The following is a 17,128-nucleotide window of genomic DNA, read 5'->3' as shown; positions in this document are numbered from 1 at the left end:
TGATGTTCTGTGATTTGGGAAAAAAAAGCTCTTTGGTTGATAAAGGTACTGTGTAAAAGACAGGAGGTCTATTCTTTCCTACTGCTGTCTATATCCTGTATCTTTAGGACTTCTGTGTTTGGCCTTTGCCTTATCAAATGACCTATGGCAATTCAATTCTCCTGCCTAAACTTGGGTTTCCTCATCTGTAAAATAGGCCTGGTCATTAAGACTCTTACAGGTTCTCTCATTCAAGGACTCAGATAGAGCTGGGTATACTTCTGGGAGCTAAGATTTTGGAATACAGCAGCTATCCTGATGGTAAATATTCTTTTTACACTTTCCTACTGATGCTTGTTAAATAAAATATTTGAAAATTGCCAGATAGAATCTGAAGAAAATACTAGGAATCTCTTTGCCAGGAGACTTCTGCATGGGTGGGATCATAGGACCATGCCTAGTGGGCACCTGCAAAGAATCTACTTCCCCCCAGACTCTGTTTTCCCATCTGAGCACGGACTAACATCCCTGGTTCAGTGCTGTTCCCTGTCCAACACCCATGCAGTACTTCAGAGTAAGGGCCTGTGCTGGCTCTGACCTGTGTTCTATACCTGCGTGAGTTCTTAGGGCTATGGTTCTCAGGCTCTGTAGTAGATAAACACCCCAGAGAATCTGGGCCAGGTACAGCTGCCAGCCATCGCAACCTTGCCCAGCCTTAATAAAAACCCTGCTATTGGTCTGAGATGCGAGAAATCTCAAAATTAAAGGTTCGTTGTACAGTAGCCAGCAGAGTCTGTTGAGTGAGCAGGATCCATCTGCCTATAGCAGCCTCAGAGCTTGGGAAGAGGGAAATGGGATCAGACTGGCTCAGCACAGGGCCACCCCAGCGTCCATTTTCTGACAGAAGACATCTCAGTCCTCCTGTGTGACCATAGAGTGAGTGGCACATAGCCCTTTACAGTCTTTTCCACCCTGCAAAGTTGACTCTAAACTTAATGACTCCTGTAGAGTGCCCCTGACAGTGCCAGTGGTCAGGTATTGGGTGTGCTCTGAGAAATAAAGGCCCAAAGGCAGTGTTCTGTTTGAGGCCTAAGCCAAGGTCTCACTCTGGGGGAGCAGATCGCTCATGGAGGGGCTTTTTCTCCTCTGTAGATAATGTCTCAGAGAAATTGAGACTCAGAGAGATGAGATGAGTTTTTAGAGGTCTTTCAGCTTTTAATTGGCAGAGCCATGACTCAAACCCAGGTCTTTAACTTATATTTCAGTGTTCTTTTCTACTCTATTATTCTACCCTCTACTTCTGTTAGAGGAAACAAGATATAATATAAAGAGTTCCAGCTTTGAAATCAAGCAAACTTGCTCTATCACTCAGAAGTTTTGTGACTTTGAGCATATACTCAAGGTTTTCTATGCCCCAATTTCCCCTAAAAAAATGATAGCTACTATTTTTAGTGTACAGTATGCCTACTGTGGTTAGTCCTGGGCTAGGGGCTACTGTGCCCTTTGTACTTTTAGCAGTATTGAGAAGGGTGCAGAGAGAGACCTATGAGTAATTGTTGAGTTGGGAAAGTTGTGGCTCAGATAATAGAGAAAAGTCCTTGGTAAGCACGAGTGGCTGCCTCTCTGCAAAGCTTTCTCTGGTCTCTGTCAGCTCTATCCTTTCTTTGTCCTTTCTGTTATGTTCCAATTCAACCTTCAAGCCTTCTTATGATGCTTTTCCAGCTTCTTCCAAGGCATTCTCAACCCTTCCTTCTTATTCTCCTCCAGGAAGCCACAGCCTGCTGTACTTGCTTTTTAAAATAACATTCTGTTTTCCTGTCTGTTACTCTTTAAACTGGGACCTATTTGAGGGCAGAAACAGCTTTGTTTAGTTGTCATTAGCACTTAGCATATGGCCTAGCAAGGAAGAGATGCCAGGTGATGTATGCAAGAAGTTATACAGAAGGAGGCTGGGCTTCTCCAGAGCTATGGGACTGAGGGGAGATGGGAGAAAAATGTGGCCCAGCTTGGCTGTGGGGAGAACTGCTACCTATGAAGCATCTTTGGATATGTGAGGCAGTTAAAGCACTTTGGGGGCTATAACCAGGAGGAAAGAGAGCCCAGGAATAGCTCTTATAGGTTAAACAGACACCTCAGCACAGAAGGCTAAGTAAATGACAGCAGAAATTCTTAGCACACATTTTGGCAGTAAAGAGTGAATATCTGTATCTGCCAGGGTCAGGGTATTGTGGGCAGTAAAAAGGGTGGAAAGAAAAGATTGGGAGAGGGGATTCCAGAAAGAGATAATGATTGGAGGCTCACTTTCTCAATGCTAACTGTTATCATGAAAATTCTCACCATTACCCCTGACTCTGTTAACATGTCAGCATCTCATTAATTTACATCTCCTCCCCTGTTTTAGGCCTCATTGTGTTAACAATTGACCTCATTTTGCTAAGAAATCTATTCACAGCACTCAGACTAGGAATTCTGCCACCCTCTGGCTCCTCAGATCCCAGCCAGCTTTCCTGGGTTAGCTCTGTTCACCTAGCCAGCCACATCTGCTCTCCTGAAACCTCCATCGTCTATCTGCCCAGGCTCTGTTCCCTGGGTGCATGGTGGTTTCTGAGAGCTGAGATTGTGTGGGGGCTATGTTCTCTGGGTGCACAGTGGTTTCCGAGAGCTGAGATTGTGTGCAGGACAGCTGGCCATACTCTTCTTGTCCCTAGGAGCTGGTATTTGCCCTACACGTGCATTTTATATGTACACCGCTCTCTTTTCTGCTAAAATCTCCCTTCTTTTTTCTCCTTTTCTCTGCTTTCCGCCTTTGCTGAGTATCTGCTCTTATCAGGCTCTATGCTGAGTATGGCGCTACGGAGATAGAAATAAGTCTTGTGTCTAGCCCTGAAGAACTCACAGACTATTAGAAAGAAGGTGACTGACATGAAAGCTGAAAAACACATAAGGCAGTCCTTGAGATAGCAAGAGATAATCCATGTTTACCTGTCCAAAGAGTGGGTTAATCAGGGAATCCTAGTTCGGAGGAGAAGGAATGGAAGGATCTCTGTGGACTGTGGTGAGCTGGGAAGGTAGTAGGAACTGAAGAATGGGAATAGGATTATGATGGGAAGAAGTACATTTGATTAGGCATACACAAGACTTGATTTTCCTCTCTTTTTCTGACACTATATAGATTCTGTATCATTCAGGGTTCCCTAGAGAAACAGAATCAAGGATATGTATATAGATATGTATAAGAGGAGATTTATTATAGGAGTTGGCTCACATAATTATGGAGGCCAAAAAGTCCCATGATCTGCTGTCTGCAAGCTGGAGAACCAGGAAAGCTGGTGGTGTAATTGAGTCCAAGTCCAAAGGCCTGAGAACCAGAGGGCAGTTGGTAAAGTCTTTGTCTGTGTCTGAAAACCTGAGAACCAGGAGCATTGATAAGAGGACAGGAGAAGATGGATGTTTCTGCTCAAGCTGAGAGAGCAAATCTGCCCTTCCTCTGCCTGTTGGTTCTATTCAGGACCTCAGGATGATTTGATGATGCTCACTTGCATTAGTGAAGATGATCTTTACTCAGTCTTCTGATTCAAATACTAATCTCTTATGAAGATGACCTCACAGACATACACAGAAATAATGTTTTACCAGCTATCTGGGCATCCTTTAGTCCAGTCAGGTCGATACATAAAATTAACCATCATGAGTTCCTTTAGGACTTTGGGACTTCTCCAGCTCTTATCTCTTCCTCAGATTCCGCATCCGTATTCTAATTACCTACCGGATTTGTAAGACATTTGTAAGCACTTTAATTTACAAGGATCTCTTTAGTAATTCTGTGATAACGCATTTTGTAGCTGAGAAAGTTGAGATCCAGATGGGGGAAGCGAATTTCATAACAAATTGGGGCAGAGGGTAACAGAGAACCCACCCTTCCTAATACTCAGCGCAGCATGCTTTCTTTGATGGCACAAGAATTTCTCTACATAAGGCTTTATGTTTAACTTTAAAGGCCTGTCCTGGTGACAGTGCCACACTCAGCTCCCAGGATGTTGTTTAAGGGGAAAGCTCAGACATTGGAACTCTTACAGTGACACCCAGGCTAGATCAGGGGATATAGGCATCTTCAAGGTGAGAGATGTTTGCGTGTAACAGAGAAACATACCTGCTACAATTGTCTGAAAGTTTTTTTAAATTAAAAATTATTGGGGTGACACTGATTAATAAAATCACGTAAGTTTCAAGTGTACAATTTAACAGTTTGTTGTATATATATTGCATTGTATGTTTACCACCCAAAGTTAGATTTCCTTCCATCATAAAATATTTGATCCCTCGTACCCCTACCTATCTGTCCCCTCTACCCCTTTCTTCTGGTAACCACTAATCCACTGTCTGTGTCCATGAGTCTCTGTTTGTCATGTTTGTTTGTTACTTTCAGTTTTATATCCCACATATGAGTGATATCATATGGCTTTCAACTTTTTCTGACTTATTTTGCTTCGCATGATTATCTTAAGATCCATCTATGTTTGTTGCAAATGGCAGTATTTCATCTTTTCTTATGGCTGAGTAATATTCCATTGTACATGAGTGTGTGAAAGTTATAGTGAGAAAGTAGAGTGTAGCAGAAAAATCATGCAGTCAAGCAAATCTGGGTTTGAATCCCAGCTCTGTCACTTTTTATGAATTCTTCCAAGTCAGTGCCCCATATGAGCCTTAGTTTTCTGGTCTATAGAATGGGAATACTAATACCCTACCCTAGAGAGTAGTTGTGAAAATTAGACATGATGAATATAAATGCTCAGTACATTGTATGTTTTTTCTATTTCCCTTCCTTTCTTATGTGGATTAAAGAGAGAGAGATATCATACTTCAGGCTTATCAGTAACAATTCAATCCCACACATATTTATTGTGTGCCTTCTGTGTAGTGTTGTTGCTATGCTGGACACTGGCGTACAGACAAGTGATGATCACTAGGGGCCACAGAGTAAATCAACAAGATTAGACTAATTGTCTTCCCACCAAGCTTCGTCACTAATGGAATGTGACGTAAATAAGTGTAACTGTAAATATAGCTGAGCTTCAGCTAGCCATTTGATAAGGCAGAGGGATGTATGTTTGGGGTGGATGCTTGTACATTTAAGAGGAATAAAAACTGGTTGAAGAGATCGAGGGGGTACTGATAGGTGGAACAGTATTACCTTAGATCCCATCCTTGGCCTTGGTCAATCAGAATTTTTATTTATGACTTGGATGAGATTATGAAGCTGGAAACAGTAATAAAATTTTGTTCCAAATCAATCTGGAAAAGGCAGAATAAGGGACTGGGTAGAATAGATAGGCACCCTGTCAGCATGCCCACCCTAAGAACTTCGAAGCACTGGTGGTAAAAGGGGGAGGGTGCTGATCGAATAGAGTCTTGTTTGAACAATAGTACCTTTGATTTTTATTAGGAATGTACAAGGGATGTTGGATTTGAGAAACCCTAAGAAGCCAAGATTAAAAGTCCTTTACATACAGGAGACAGAGAGTACCCTAGCCTCTGGTAGAGGCTATGTAGGAGGCAGGTGTGTTCCAGAAAGAAAGGCAGCTCATTGTGCTGCAGAAGTATCTTTTCTTGAGACTTGAGGGGTAGGAGAGTGAGGACGTGAGTATGGCTCGAAGTAAAGGCCTGCATGGAGGCTAGAGGTTGGCCACAAGAGAACCCTTAGTTTTTTCTGAGATTCTGGCATAAACGTGTAAAGGACATGGCTACCACCCCAGACCTAGTAACTCCTCTCCCTTGGATGGATATAGAATGTGTTAATCTGTCTTTGATCAGACACTGTTCTCATGTCCTGCTGCTCAGCCTTTCGATGAAGAGCTATGAATATAACCCTTTTTCCTCAAACTGGGCTTCATGTTCATGCAGTTTCCAGCTTCATGTGTCTTTACCTATTGTCTAGACCTTGCCTCACCTTGGTGGCTCTACCTGGGTCCTTTTACATTCCTGTTAGCCCCTTGTCCTTACCAGGCACTGAGATCCTGGCACTCCTACCTTCCCCTCTCTAATCTGAGGGTAACCAGGAGGTGATTCCCTCTTTTCTTCCTTCCCGGACTCCCACATTGGGGGGCCTCTGAGGCCATAGCTACTCTGTAGCAAGTTTAGTACAACCCAGGCAAGGGCTACAGCAGCAACCCTCTCTCCTTATGGTGTCTCTTTCAAGTCTGCATTGTAGCCCAGATCTGGTATACGGGGAACAATGTGAGGTTCCAGGAGTCTGTCTTCTGGTTACCTTGGTTCTTAGGACATGGCCTTTTCTCTTACCTCTGGTGGTATTACCTGGTTAGCTTTTCAGTTTTACTCTAGAGACTGATTATTACTCTGTACCCCAGCTGGTGATTGGGGCCCTCACACTCCATCAAATTGCTGCCAGGCATTCTCTACAGGTAGATCTGCCCCTCTATTCCTGGCATGTGTGATGTCTCATGTATACCAATCTCTTGAGGCTACGCCTGTTCTACTTGCTCTCTGGATTGAACCATAGCCTAGAAATGCTCTCCATAAATGAGACTTGCAGAGCTTCACTTATCTGGACTTTGCGCCTTATACCTAGAATAGCCTAGTAGTCCAGGAGACCCAGATCCTGAAGTAACCTTAGTCCCACAACCAGACCTTAGGCTCTGTGACATTGCTTTATACCCTTACCAGCCATACCCTTCTACCTACTCTAGCACCCTAGCATTCTTATTCTGTAGGGTAGAAGTCACTGCATCTGGGCACTCGGATTCATCCCAGACCAGAGATGGCTGGGATGTATTGAGAAGGCTCTAGTGCTCTCCTCTTCACTGCATATTAGGGAAACATAATTTAATAAGTTTCCTGTGTTGCTCTAAGGCCTGTCATTTTTTCTAAACTAGGCCTCGACTTAGCAGAGAAATAAGCACTTAGCTTACTATAATACTGTGTGGCAAGTATATGTCTAAGAGGAGAAACTAATTCCTCCTGAATGGGAAGGCTTCATGGATGAGGGGGTGCAATGGAGCTTGTAAGGCTAAGTGTGCAGTGGGCAACCTGACTCACCACGTCCTTCCTCTCTGACAGTGACCCGCCATAATCACCTCAAGGACTTCATGCTGGTGGTGTCTATCGTTATTGGTGTGGGTGGCTGCTGGTTTGCCTACATCCAGAATCGTTACTCTAAGGAGCACATGAAGAAGATGATGAAGGATCTAGAGGGGTTACACCGAGCTGAGCAGAGTCTGCATGACCTTCAGGAAAGGTAAGGCCCTGTCCCCTTCCCCACATCCCTGGAGCTGCTAGCTTTTGGGAGCCTCTTGTTTCCACTTGGTGTCAGCCATCTGGTTCCTGAGACCATGCTGACGTGGCTGCCCAGGCTGTGTCATCCTTCCAAAAATGCATACAGAGTCCATTCCAGTTCTATGGCAAGTATTCTTCACCAGTACAGAAGCTTATTTCTATTATTTTTCCCTCTCAGCTCCAGAGGGAAAAATGTGTATCTATAAGAAGTCTTGAGCTTCCCTCGTTGGATGACTTCTTAGGGGTCATTCTGTCCTTTGTCTTACATCTGAACAGCTTTCCTTCCTGTAGAAAAAGACACAACGAACTGCTCTTCACCATTCCCCAGAGAAACCTCACAAATCTGTCTTCCTAATACCTTCTAAATCTCATAAATACTCACTTGTATGACTTTGGGTAAGTCCTTTTCCCTTCTAGGACTTATTTCCTCATCAGTAATATGAAGGTATGGAACGGGGAGAACACTAAAGGCCTTCTAGCTCTGATAGTCTGGGATTCTGTTTAAATAAAACATGGCTTAAAAACTATTGTAGAAGGCCTAGCTGTGAAAAGAAGGTGCCGGTCAGTTAATCTAAGTACTTCCTGACATCTGGGAACCAGGTCTGGCTGGAAATTGTAAGGAATTCACTGCATCTGGGGCAACAAAGCTCACATGTGAGAAGGAGCAGTGAGCACAAACTTAGTGCAATGACTTAGTTCCAGCTTATGGGACGAGAATTCTAAGGAGTGGAAGGGTACAGAGGCAGGAGATGAGTAGATGTGGACCATGAGGAGGTGGCTTTGAAAGAGAGAGGGTAGGGAGGTCCCCATAGTTAAATTGAATGTATAGAGTGAGGCCAGACCCCTGACACCTTAAGACTCATGTGGAGGAGTTTAGTAGGATGCAAAAGGCAATAGAGAATCAATGCAGGTATTTGGTTTTTTGCCTTGTTTGTTTTTGAGAAGAGGAGAGAGGTCTTTTCTTTTAGAAAATTGTTCTGGCAGCCCAGGAACTCCAGTTGGGAAGTCTTTGTAGGACTCCACATAAAAGCAAATGAAGTCTGGCTTTTTTCTGTTATTTTTAAATGATAGATACTATTTTTTTTTGGAGGGATGGGGAAAGGATTTCTTGTGAGCTAGGTATGGTTAAGTACTTAAATGCATTATTGTTTTTAATCATCACAATGATTATTAGGTAAGTACTATTATTATCCCTATTTTAGTGTTGACATGAAGGTTCAGAGAGGGTGAGTGCTTTGCTTCGGGTCACATATCAGTAAGTAGCGAGCTAGGAATGTTGACGCCCACAGGGTGCTTTCTCAGTAAAGGCAGCCCTATCAGATTCATTCCCATGGGCCTGGCTTCTAGGGGGCAAGAGGAAGAGTTTTATCTCTGAGCCGATTCCTGGCTACTTTGCTGGGCCTCTTGTTCCTGGGCCCTTTGCCAGCTGGGGGCTAAATGCTGCTGTCTGGGCAGTCCCCATTCTTCATTTGTCTGAAAAACATGTACTGTTTTCATTCCAAAGGCAAAGAATCTAGGCAGGAGACATTCCAACTCTGGGGATAAAACTAAGCTCCCAGCCCTCCCTGCTCCCCAAGGCCTCGAAAGCTAAATGACCACTCTGGCACTTAGAGAAAAAATGCACGCACACTTCAGAGACAAGTTTACACGTGTGTACACACACACATTCTTCTCTGACAGTGTCCAGAGCCACATGCCATCTTGTCCTACCTTACTTTAAAAGGCCTGTGGTGCCAGCCACGATAGAGCCTTTTTTTGCAGAATTCCCGATATTTTGGATGAATAAATGTAATGCTACATGCACATTCCAGATAGGATTTCATTGGGTTTCAACATAATTCTTTGAGGCAGGCAGGAATTTTGATTTGCATTTAAAAATCAAGAAACAGGACTATACAGGGACTGGTCTAGTCCACAGTCACACAACTATTTGGAGCCAGGACTTGCAGTCAGTCTCTTGTTTTTCTTACTTGTAATGCTAATCGCTGCCTTTAGGATGCCCAGTCATCTTTGGAGGAGATAGAATAGGGCAAATCTTGATGGTGTATTTATTTGCTTATTTCTGCTCCCAATAGTCCTTATTGATCTTCATCTCTACTAGATCCTGTTAGGAGTATAAAAGTGGGTCAGTTTTGATTCTACTTTAAAGGATCTCCCTATTATTTGGAGAAGACATATACTATAGGCTTTTCTCAAGAGGCTGCTTTCAGAAAGGATAATATTTTAGTAAAGAATTGAGTCCCTGATGGTGTAATTTCAGGCAGTTGGGTCATAGAGGAATACAGTAAAGGAGGGTATTCACCCAGGGAAGGAGATAGGGGCAGGAGGAAATGGCTCCTCTGATTTGTTTTTAGCTATGTATGTAGTGCCACCTGGTGTGTACCTTGAGGAGGTTCAGTTCCCTTTCTACTAAGGATAAAGTGGGTAGAAGACTGCAATTTGCTAGCAGGAGAGTGCAGTCTAGATATTTCTAACTCTTCCCTTCCTACTTGTCCCATCACTCCACCCTTCAGGATCATCCAAAACCTTGTATGTCTTTCTATTGTAGAACTTATCTCACTGTGTACAGTTATGTTTACTTATCTTAATTGGACCAGATCATGAGCTCCGCAGTGGCAGGGACAGTTTTCTCATTCATCTCCATATATCTAGGGCTTAGCACAGGACGTGGCATTTAGTAGACACCTGAAAGTACTTGGTGATTGAATGAATGAATGAATGAATGAATGAAGGTAGATATGTGGAGGAAAGAAGGGAGGAAGGAAGGAGGCTTAGTTGGATGGAAGGTTCTGTCAGTGAACAGAAGGAATGTGTGGGTGGGTACAAAGATAAAGTTTCATTATAACTGATGCCCCTGAGATCTTACCCACCATGGAAGATACTTACTTAGGAAGGGAACTCAGGCCTGGGGAAGCAGGGCCCTTTGGCATGAATTTCATTTTTCTGTGCTTCTAGGAACAGATACTCAAGAATCCAAGAGGTACAGCTCAATAGTTCCTTTCTCATCTTCCTTAAATCTCCCCACTACTACCACCCCAGTCATGTCTCAACCATCAGGATTTCTCTGGATCTTTAGTCTGTCTTGCAGGGTAGCCTACATTTATATTGAACCTTCCAAATACCCTGGTAAAAGGGGAATAACTATGGGATTTGAAGTCATACAGATAGGATTCTAGTCTCAGTTCTACCTGTAGTCACTTCCCTTCTCTAAGCCTTCATATCCACACCTGTCCCAGGCTGATAATGATACAATATATCATTATCTGCAGGAAGGACAAACATGAAATATCTTGTAAACTAGTAGTTATAATTTTAATATGTCAGATATCTTAGAGGCAGCATTCAGATACCCGAGAACCTAGCTTCACAGCCTTTATTACTGGCAGCAAAATGACGGCCAACACAAGAATTATGGTAATGACTGTGGTTTCTGTTGGCGCTGAGTCAGCAGACTAGGGAGAGTATGTGCTGAGTACTGGAGCCCTCATTTCCCTCTTCGATGCCATGACTCATGGCGTGTTGGCTGGCAACCCTGGGCCTGGCCTCCTCCAGCTCCCTGCATCGCCCCCCAGGCTGCACAAGGCCCAGGAAGAGCATCGCACCGTCGAGGTGGAGAAGGTACATCTGGAGAAGAAGCTTCGTGATGAGATCAACCTTGCCAAGCAGGAAGCCCAGAGGCTAAAGGAGCTGCGGGAGGGTACTGAGAATGAGCGAAGCCGCCAAAAATATGCTGAAGAGGAGCTGGAGCAGGTAGGAGAGTCTACGAATTCCTGGACACCTCAAGGGTAAAGGTCAAGGGCCAAAAGTCTGGCTGGCAAGTTCTAGGTATGAGGACTTTGAAATATGGCTCAAAGAATATCTTCAAGAGTCACTGGATTCTTGCCAATAAGAATAGTGGAAAAGTTGCAAAAAAAATGGTCACCGTGATTTTCAAAGAACAGTGGATAAAGGGTGATAAGTTATTTTGTTCCTTTTTTTATTGAGATATTTACATAGAGTCAAAGGTAGAAATTATAAGTTGGCAAGTTTTACATGTGTATATACCTATGTAACTGCCACCCAGATCAAAATACAGAATCTTTTAAGCGCCCCAGAAAGCTCACTTTTGCCTTCCCCTGCCAACTGTCAGTATTCTATCTAAAAGATAACAATGGTCATAATTTCTAAAGCAGACTTGTTTCACCTGATTTTAAACTTCATATAAATGGCATTATACAGTATATATTCTTTGTGTTTGGTTTCTTTCACTTAACATTATGTCTGTAAGAGTCATTTATGTTGTTGTATAAAGTGATAGCTAATTTTATTTCCATTGCTGAGTAGTAATCTATTGTATACTATAAATTATTTATTTCCCTGTTGATAGACATTTGGGTTGTTTGCAGTTTTTTGTTTGTTTGTTTTGTTTCTGCCTTTTGTGAATAACACGGCTAAGAACCTTGCATATGTTTCTTGGTGGGCATAGGGATTTATTTCTGTTAAATATATAATAAGGCATTAAATATTTAGTTTTATTAGAAATTACCAAACAGTTTCAAAAATAGTCATACTAATCTATACCGCCACCAAAAATATGTGAGAGTTCTAGTTGAGCTACAACCTTGGTATTTTGGGGCATTTAATTTTACAAATTCTGCTATGTATGTAGTCATTTCCCTAATGGCTAATAATATTGAATACCTTTTCTTAAATTTACTGACCATTTATCTGGTAATCTATTCTCATTTTAAAGTTGGGTTGTGTATCTTTTTATTAATTGATTTGTAAGATTTCTTTATATATTCTGGATGTAAGTCATTTTGTCAATGTATATACACATATATATTGCAAATATTTCTCGTAGCCCAGGGCTTGCCTTTCTGCTCTCTTAACGTTAGAAGTTCTTGATGTTAATAAGGTCCAGTTTAATCAATCTTTTTTTTTAATGGTGCCTTTGGTGTCTTATTTAAGAAATCTTTCTCTACCCCCAAGATATTTTCCTAAATTTTCTTCTAGAAGCTTTATTGTTTACCTTTCATATTTAGGGATATGGTTTATTTTAAAGTAATTTTTGTGTATGATATGAGGTAGGAGGTCAAGGTTCACTTTTTTTCTGCAGGTAGATATTCAGTTCCATGATATTCAGGAATCTCTGTTCTGTTCTTTGGTCTACTTGTCTATCCTTACACTACATTGACTTATAATAAGTCTTGATGGCTGGTAGTGGTAAGCTCTCCAGCTTTATTCTTCTTCAAGATGGCCTTGGTAGTTCTAGGTTCTTTGCATTTCCATATCAGCTTGTCATTCCATTGTCCCCTCCACCCCCACCCAAATAGCCCTGCTGAAATTTTTATTGTGTTGGTGTTGAATGTGTAGATTCATGTAGGGGAAAAATCGACATTTTAACTAAATGACTTTCTTTCAATCCATGAGTATTGTTTATCCTATCACCTATTTAGGACTTTTAAAAGTTCTCTCAGTAACATTTTGTAGTTTTTACTGTATAAGTCTTGTACTTCAAAAAAAATTTTTTTAACTTGCTCTTATTTTTCTAGTTTCTTGAGGTGGAACATTAGGTAATTGATTTTAAACTTTTAATCTTTACTAATATATGCATTTCGAGCTATAAATTCCCATCTTACCACCACTTTAGCTGTATTTACCAAGTTTGATATTTCATATTTTCATTATCATTCAGCTCAAAAGATTTTCTGATTTCTATTGCAATTTCTTTTTTGGCTCATGGTTATTTAGAAGTGCACTGTTTAATTTTCAAACCCTTTGAACTTTTCTGGTTATCTTTCTCATCAATAGGTAGTTTAATTACACTGTAGTCAGAAAACATGCTATATGGTTTCAATCCTTTCATATGTGTGAGACTTAGTTTATATAAACAGACTAAACAATATAATTGAAAGGCAAAGAGTGTCAGACTGGTTACAAAACAAACCCAACTATATGCTGTTTATAGGAGCACACTTTACATTTAAGGACACAAAAAACTTAAAAGTAAAAGGATGAGAAAAGGTATATGATACAAACACTAATCAAAATAAAGCAGGGGTAGCTATATTAATATCAGGCAAAGTAAGCTTAAGAGCAAGAAGTATTCGTAGAGACAAAAATGGACATTTCATAATGATAAATGTATGAGTTCAACAGCAATATATAGCAACCCTAAATTTGGATATACCTAATAATTAAAAAATATACAAAGCAAAACTTGAAAAAAACTGAAAGGGTAATAGACAAATTTATAATCAAAGTTTAGAGTTGTTAACACACCTCTCTCAATAATAAGTAGCCAAAAACATCAGTAAGAATATATAAGAAATTAAAACATGATTAATCAATTTGACTTCATTGACAACATATAGAACATTTTACCTAACAATTACAGAATGCGTGTTTTCTTTAGTGTCCACATATTGCTTCTGCTCCATTCTCTTCTCTCCTTTTGGGAATCTAATATTTATGTTAGACCTTTTAACTGTATTCTGTGTGTCTCGTAGGCTGAGTTCTGTTCTTTTTTTCTCTCTGAGGTTTGGTTTGTTTATTTTCTATTGATCTGTCTTTGAGTTCCCTAATCCTGTATTCTGCTGTGAACATTGCATTGTTTAACCCATTCAGTGGAATCCTACTCTCAAATAATGTATTGTTTAGTTCTAGAATGTCCATTTTACTCTTTTATAGATTATGGTTCCCGGTCTAAAATTTCCATGTTTTCGTCTATCATTGTCCATCTTTTTCTATATTTTCTTTAACTTTCCAATCATGCTTATTTTAAAGTCCTCATCTGGTGACTCTAACATCTGGATCATTTATGGGGGCTGCTTATTTTTCCTCTTGATTATCGGTTGTATTTTCCTTTCTCTTCTCATGTCTAGTAATTTATTTTTATTAAATGCCAGCAGTGTACACAAAAAACAATAGAGGATCTAAATGATTTTATCTTCCATCAGATATAGGGTTCTCCCTTTGTTCTGTTAGGTATGTAGACTGGAGACCTAATCACCTCAAACCAATCAGATTGAGCTATGTTGGAGTGAGTAAGTAACCAAGACTTGGTCTAGTGCTCATTTGTCCCAGTTTCTCAAACATATTCCTTCCTGGCTTTTTATTGCAAGCAGTGGATTTCTTTCTCCTCAGCCCTGAAAGACCATGAGAGATTCACTTCTACTACTTAGAGGTTTTCAATTTAGCTCTTTAGTGTCCTGCTCCTCATAGCTTCAAAATTTTGCAGATGTCTGGAGGAGATGACTGTGTGTTTGAGGCAGGTCCCCTCCTTATTGAAATGTTTTGTCTCCTAAACATTTTGAAAGTTTGGGAGATTTTATTCCACTCTATGGCCTAACTGCCTATTCTCCTGCATAGCCCCAGGATTCAGTAAATGCTCCCCAAAAGAAATCTGGATATATGTTGGGAGTCCTTCAGTTTCCAATTTGTTATATCAGTACTGTGCTACCAACAAAAGCTAGGCTGGTTTCACTGTGCCCCAGTGGAGTTCTTCTGCTTGGGCCAGGCCCAGTTCTCAGCCCTCTTCTGGAATCATCAGATGCCTTCAGGGAAGAAAATGGATGGCAGTTGTCAGCTTCTCCTAGAAAGGCTTTCCCTCTCCGAATTTTTAGTTTATCTAGTCCAGTGGCTCTCAGACATTTTGGTCTTAAATATTATTGAGGACCTCAAAGAATATTCTTTGGGCAGGGGAGGGGAGGGGAGGCGCAATATGTTGCTATTTACCCTATTAGAAATTAAAACTGGGAAACATTTAAAAATATTTATTAATTTAAAATAAGTATGTTAAATCCCTTACATGTTAACAGAAATAATGTATTTTTATGAAAAATCGCTACATTTTCCAAAATAGAAATAATTTAATGAGAAGAGTGATTTTTTTTTCTTTTACAATTTTGTAAATATTTCTAATATCTGGCTTAACAGACTGTGGGTTCTTATATTAGTGTCTGTATTTAATGTGTTATGATAGCACTCATATAGCCTCTGGAGAACTCTGCAGTTCAGTTGTGAGAGAAAGAATGAAAAAGATAAATAATTTCTTAGATAATTATAAAACTGATACTATCATTATAGTATCGTTGACCTTATAGATGGTCTAAAAGGATTTTGGGAACACTCGAAGATCCCTGGATCACACTTTGAGAACTACAGACCTAGTCCTTATTGCTTCTGTAGCTTTCTTATATCTTTGAAAGTTTTCTTAATTATAATAATTTGTCTTTCAAAAATTTCATAACTTACACAGCTTTTTCCAGATGTTGTATTGGAGCAGAATTATTCTTTTGCCGTGACCTACTGCATCCTATGGGGAAGTGGAAGTCAGATGATAATACTTTAAAGCACATAGATCAGTGGTTATTAACTTTGCTGCATATTAGAATCACTTGGAGAGTATTAAATTTTTTTTGATGCCCAAGCCAGCACCCCAGATGAGTGAAATCAGAATCTGGGTTAGGGTCCGGATATGAGCATTTTTAAAGTTCCCTGGGTGATTCCAGGGTATGACAAGGTTGAGAACTGTAGCCATAGAATAAAACAGTAGGACCAGTGAACTCTGATTTGCTCCAGCCCTTATCTGTAGTCTTCGTCTCCTTCAGGCATTTGTTACTTGAGTGTGTAAGATATGTCTGTCTCTTTCTCTTTGCCTCCCATCTCCTCATTCCCTGTTTCCTATTTTGTAATTGTTTATCCCATTAAACAGTTTTTGAGCCTGATAGTCCAGCCCTTTTGTGTGCCTCCCCAGCTCTCACACTTCCCTCTAGTTGCTCTTTTTTCTCTTATATTTCCATTCTCCCCTTCTTAGCATATCCCATTCTTTCAACTGTTATTAATGTAGAACTTGATTATACATTTTTAGACCTGACGTATTAGACTCTAAGGTATCTGTTCTTCATTTTAAATTTAAAAAGCCAAGGATGGGCCATTTTATAGTTTCTTTTTCAAGGAAAAAAAATAAATAAATGAAGATCGGCCCTCTCATTCGTTCTCTAAAGAATAAAGGTGTTCTGTCCTTCTCTAAGGCCCTTCCAGTCTGTCCTAGGCTATGGGGAGGACTTCAGGCCTGCTTCGGGATACTTGCTACATTGGCTGAATTTGGGCATAGTGAAATGGCTCTCAATCTCTTTTCTCTGAGATTCTGACCAGCTAAGGGTCAGTCTCCAGATGGGTGTTGGGGATCACTTATACAGGTAACCTGAGTGAGAGAGCGAGGAATCCAGGGTATGTAGTATATGTATGTACTATCAGACTTTTCTCATTTGCATGCTTTGTGACTGTCTGCTTCATTGTATGAGCCTTGCTGAGAAGTTAGTGAGGAGATTTCTGCTTGCACATTGGTTCTTTCATGTCTTGGCTTCTGTTAGCAAATGCCTGTATTAAGTGTAAACATGCTTCTTGTCTTCTCACCTTGTGGAGAGTGCCCTCCGCAATGGGAGAATCATAAGCAAAGTCTCTAGGCTAGGGAGGACTTTGGAGAGCATTCAGGCCAATCCCCTTTGGAGTAGCAATCATTTTTACGGTCTCTCTGATGTATGCTCTTCACACACCTCTCATGATGGAGAGTTCACTTTCTCCTGAGATCAAGAAAGTCTTTCCTCACACTGAATTGATATATTCTACAGGAAGTACAGAGTCACACAGCTGGTTGAGTGACAGACCAAGGGCCAGATCCAGATTTCCAGATTCCGAATCAAGTGCTTTTTCTGCCATATTGTGATGTCTTGAGGTCCAAGTACAGACCTAAACTCTCAGAAAGAAGATGAATCACTGAGCTGACCCGTGCCTCAAGAGAACAGGAAAGATTGCTGAGATTGGCTGCATGACAAGGAGAGGCAGCTAATATGTGAGAAAAGAGTATTCTTGT

General features: G+C 40.8%; 1 protein-coding gene across 4 annotated transcripts in view; it reads left to right on the top strand.

The window, feature by feature from the left end:
• The window catches only part of STIM1 (stromal interaction molecule 1), a 174,309-nt gene that overhangs the window by 145,382 nt on the left and 11,799 nt on the right, over positions 1-17,128 (top strand). For all 4 annotated transcript variants that reach the window (XR_005649666.1, XR_005649665.1, XM_039847911.1 and 1 more), the window contains exons 6-7: positions 7,054-7,231; positions 10,842-11,019. Coding sequence is in view for 2 of the 4 variants with exons in the window: in XM_039847911.1 (XP_039703845.1) it covers positions 7,054-7,231; positions 10,842-11,019 (356 nt within the window). In the remaining 2 variants the exon portion in view is untranslated. The remainder of the gene's footprint in view (positions 1-7,053; positions 7,232-10,841; positions 11,020-17,128) is intronic.

Source organism: Pteropus medius, unplaced genomic scaffold, assembly GCF_902729225.1.
Source record: "Pteropus medius unplaced genomic scaffold, Ma_sr-lr_union100, whole genome shotgun sequence".
NCBI lineage: Eukaryota > Metazoa > Chordata > Mammalia > Chiroptera > Pteropodidae > Pteropus > Pteropus medius.
Note: the sequence above shows the minus strand (reverse complement) of the source record. Positions and strands in the feature narration are given on the sequence as shown.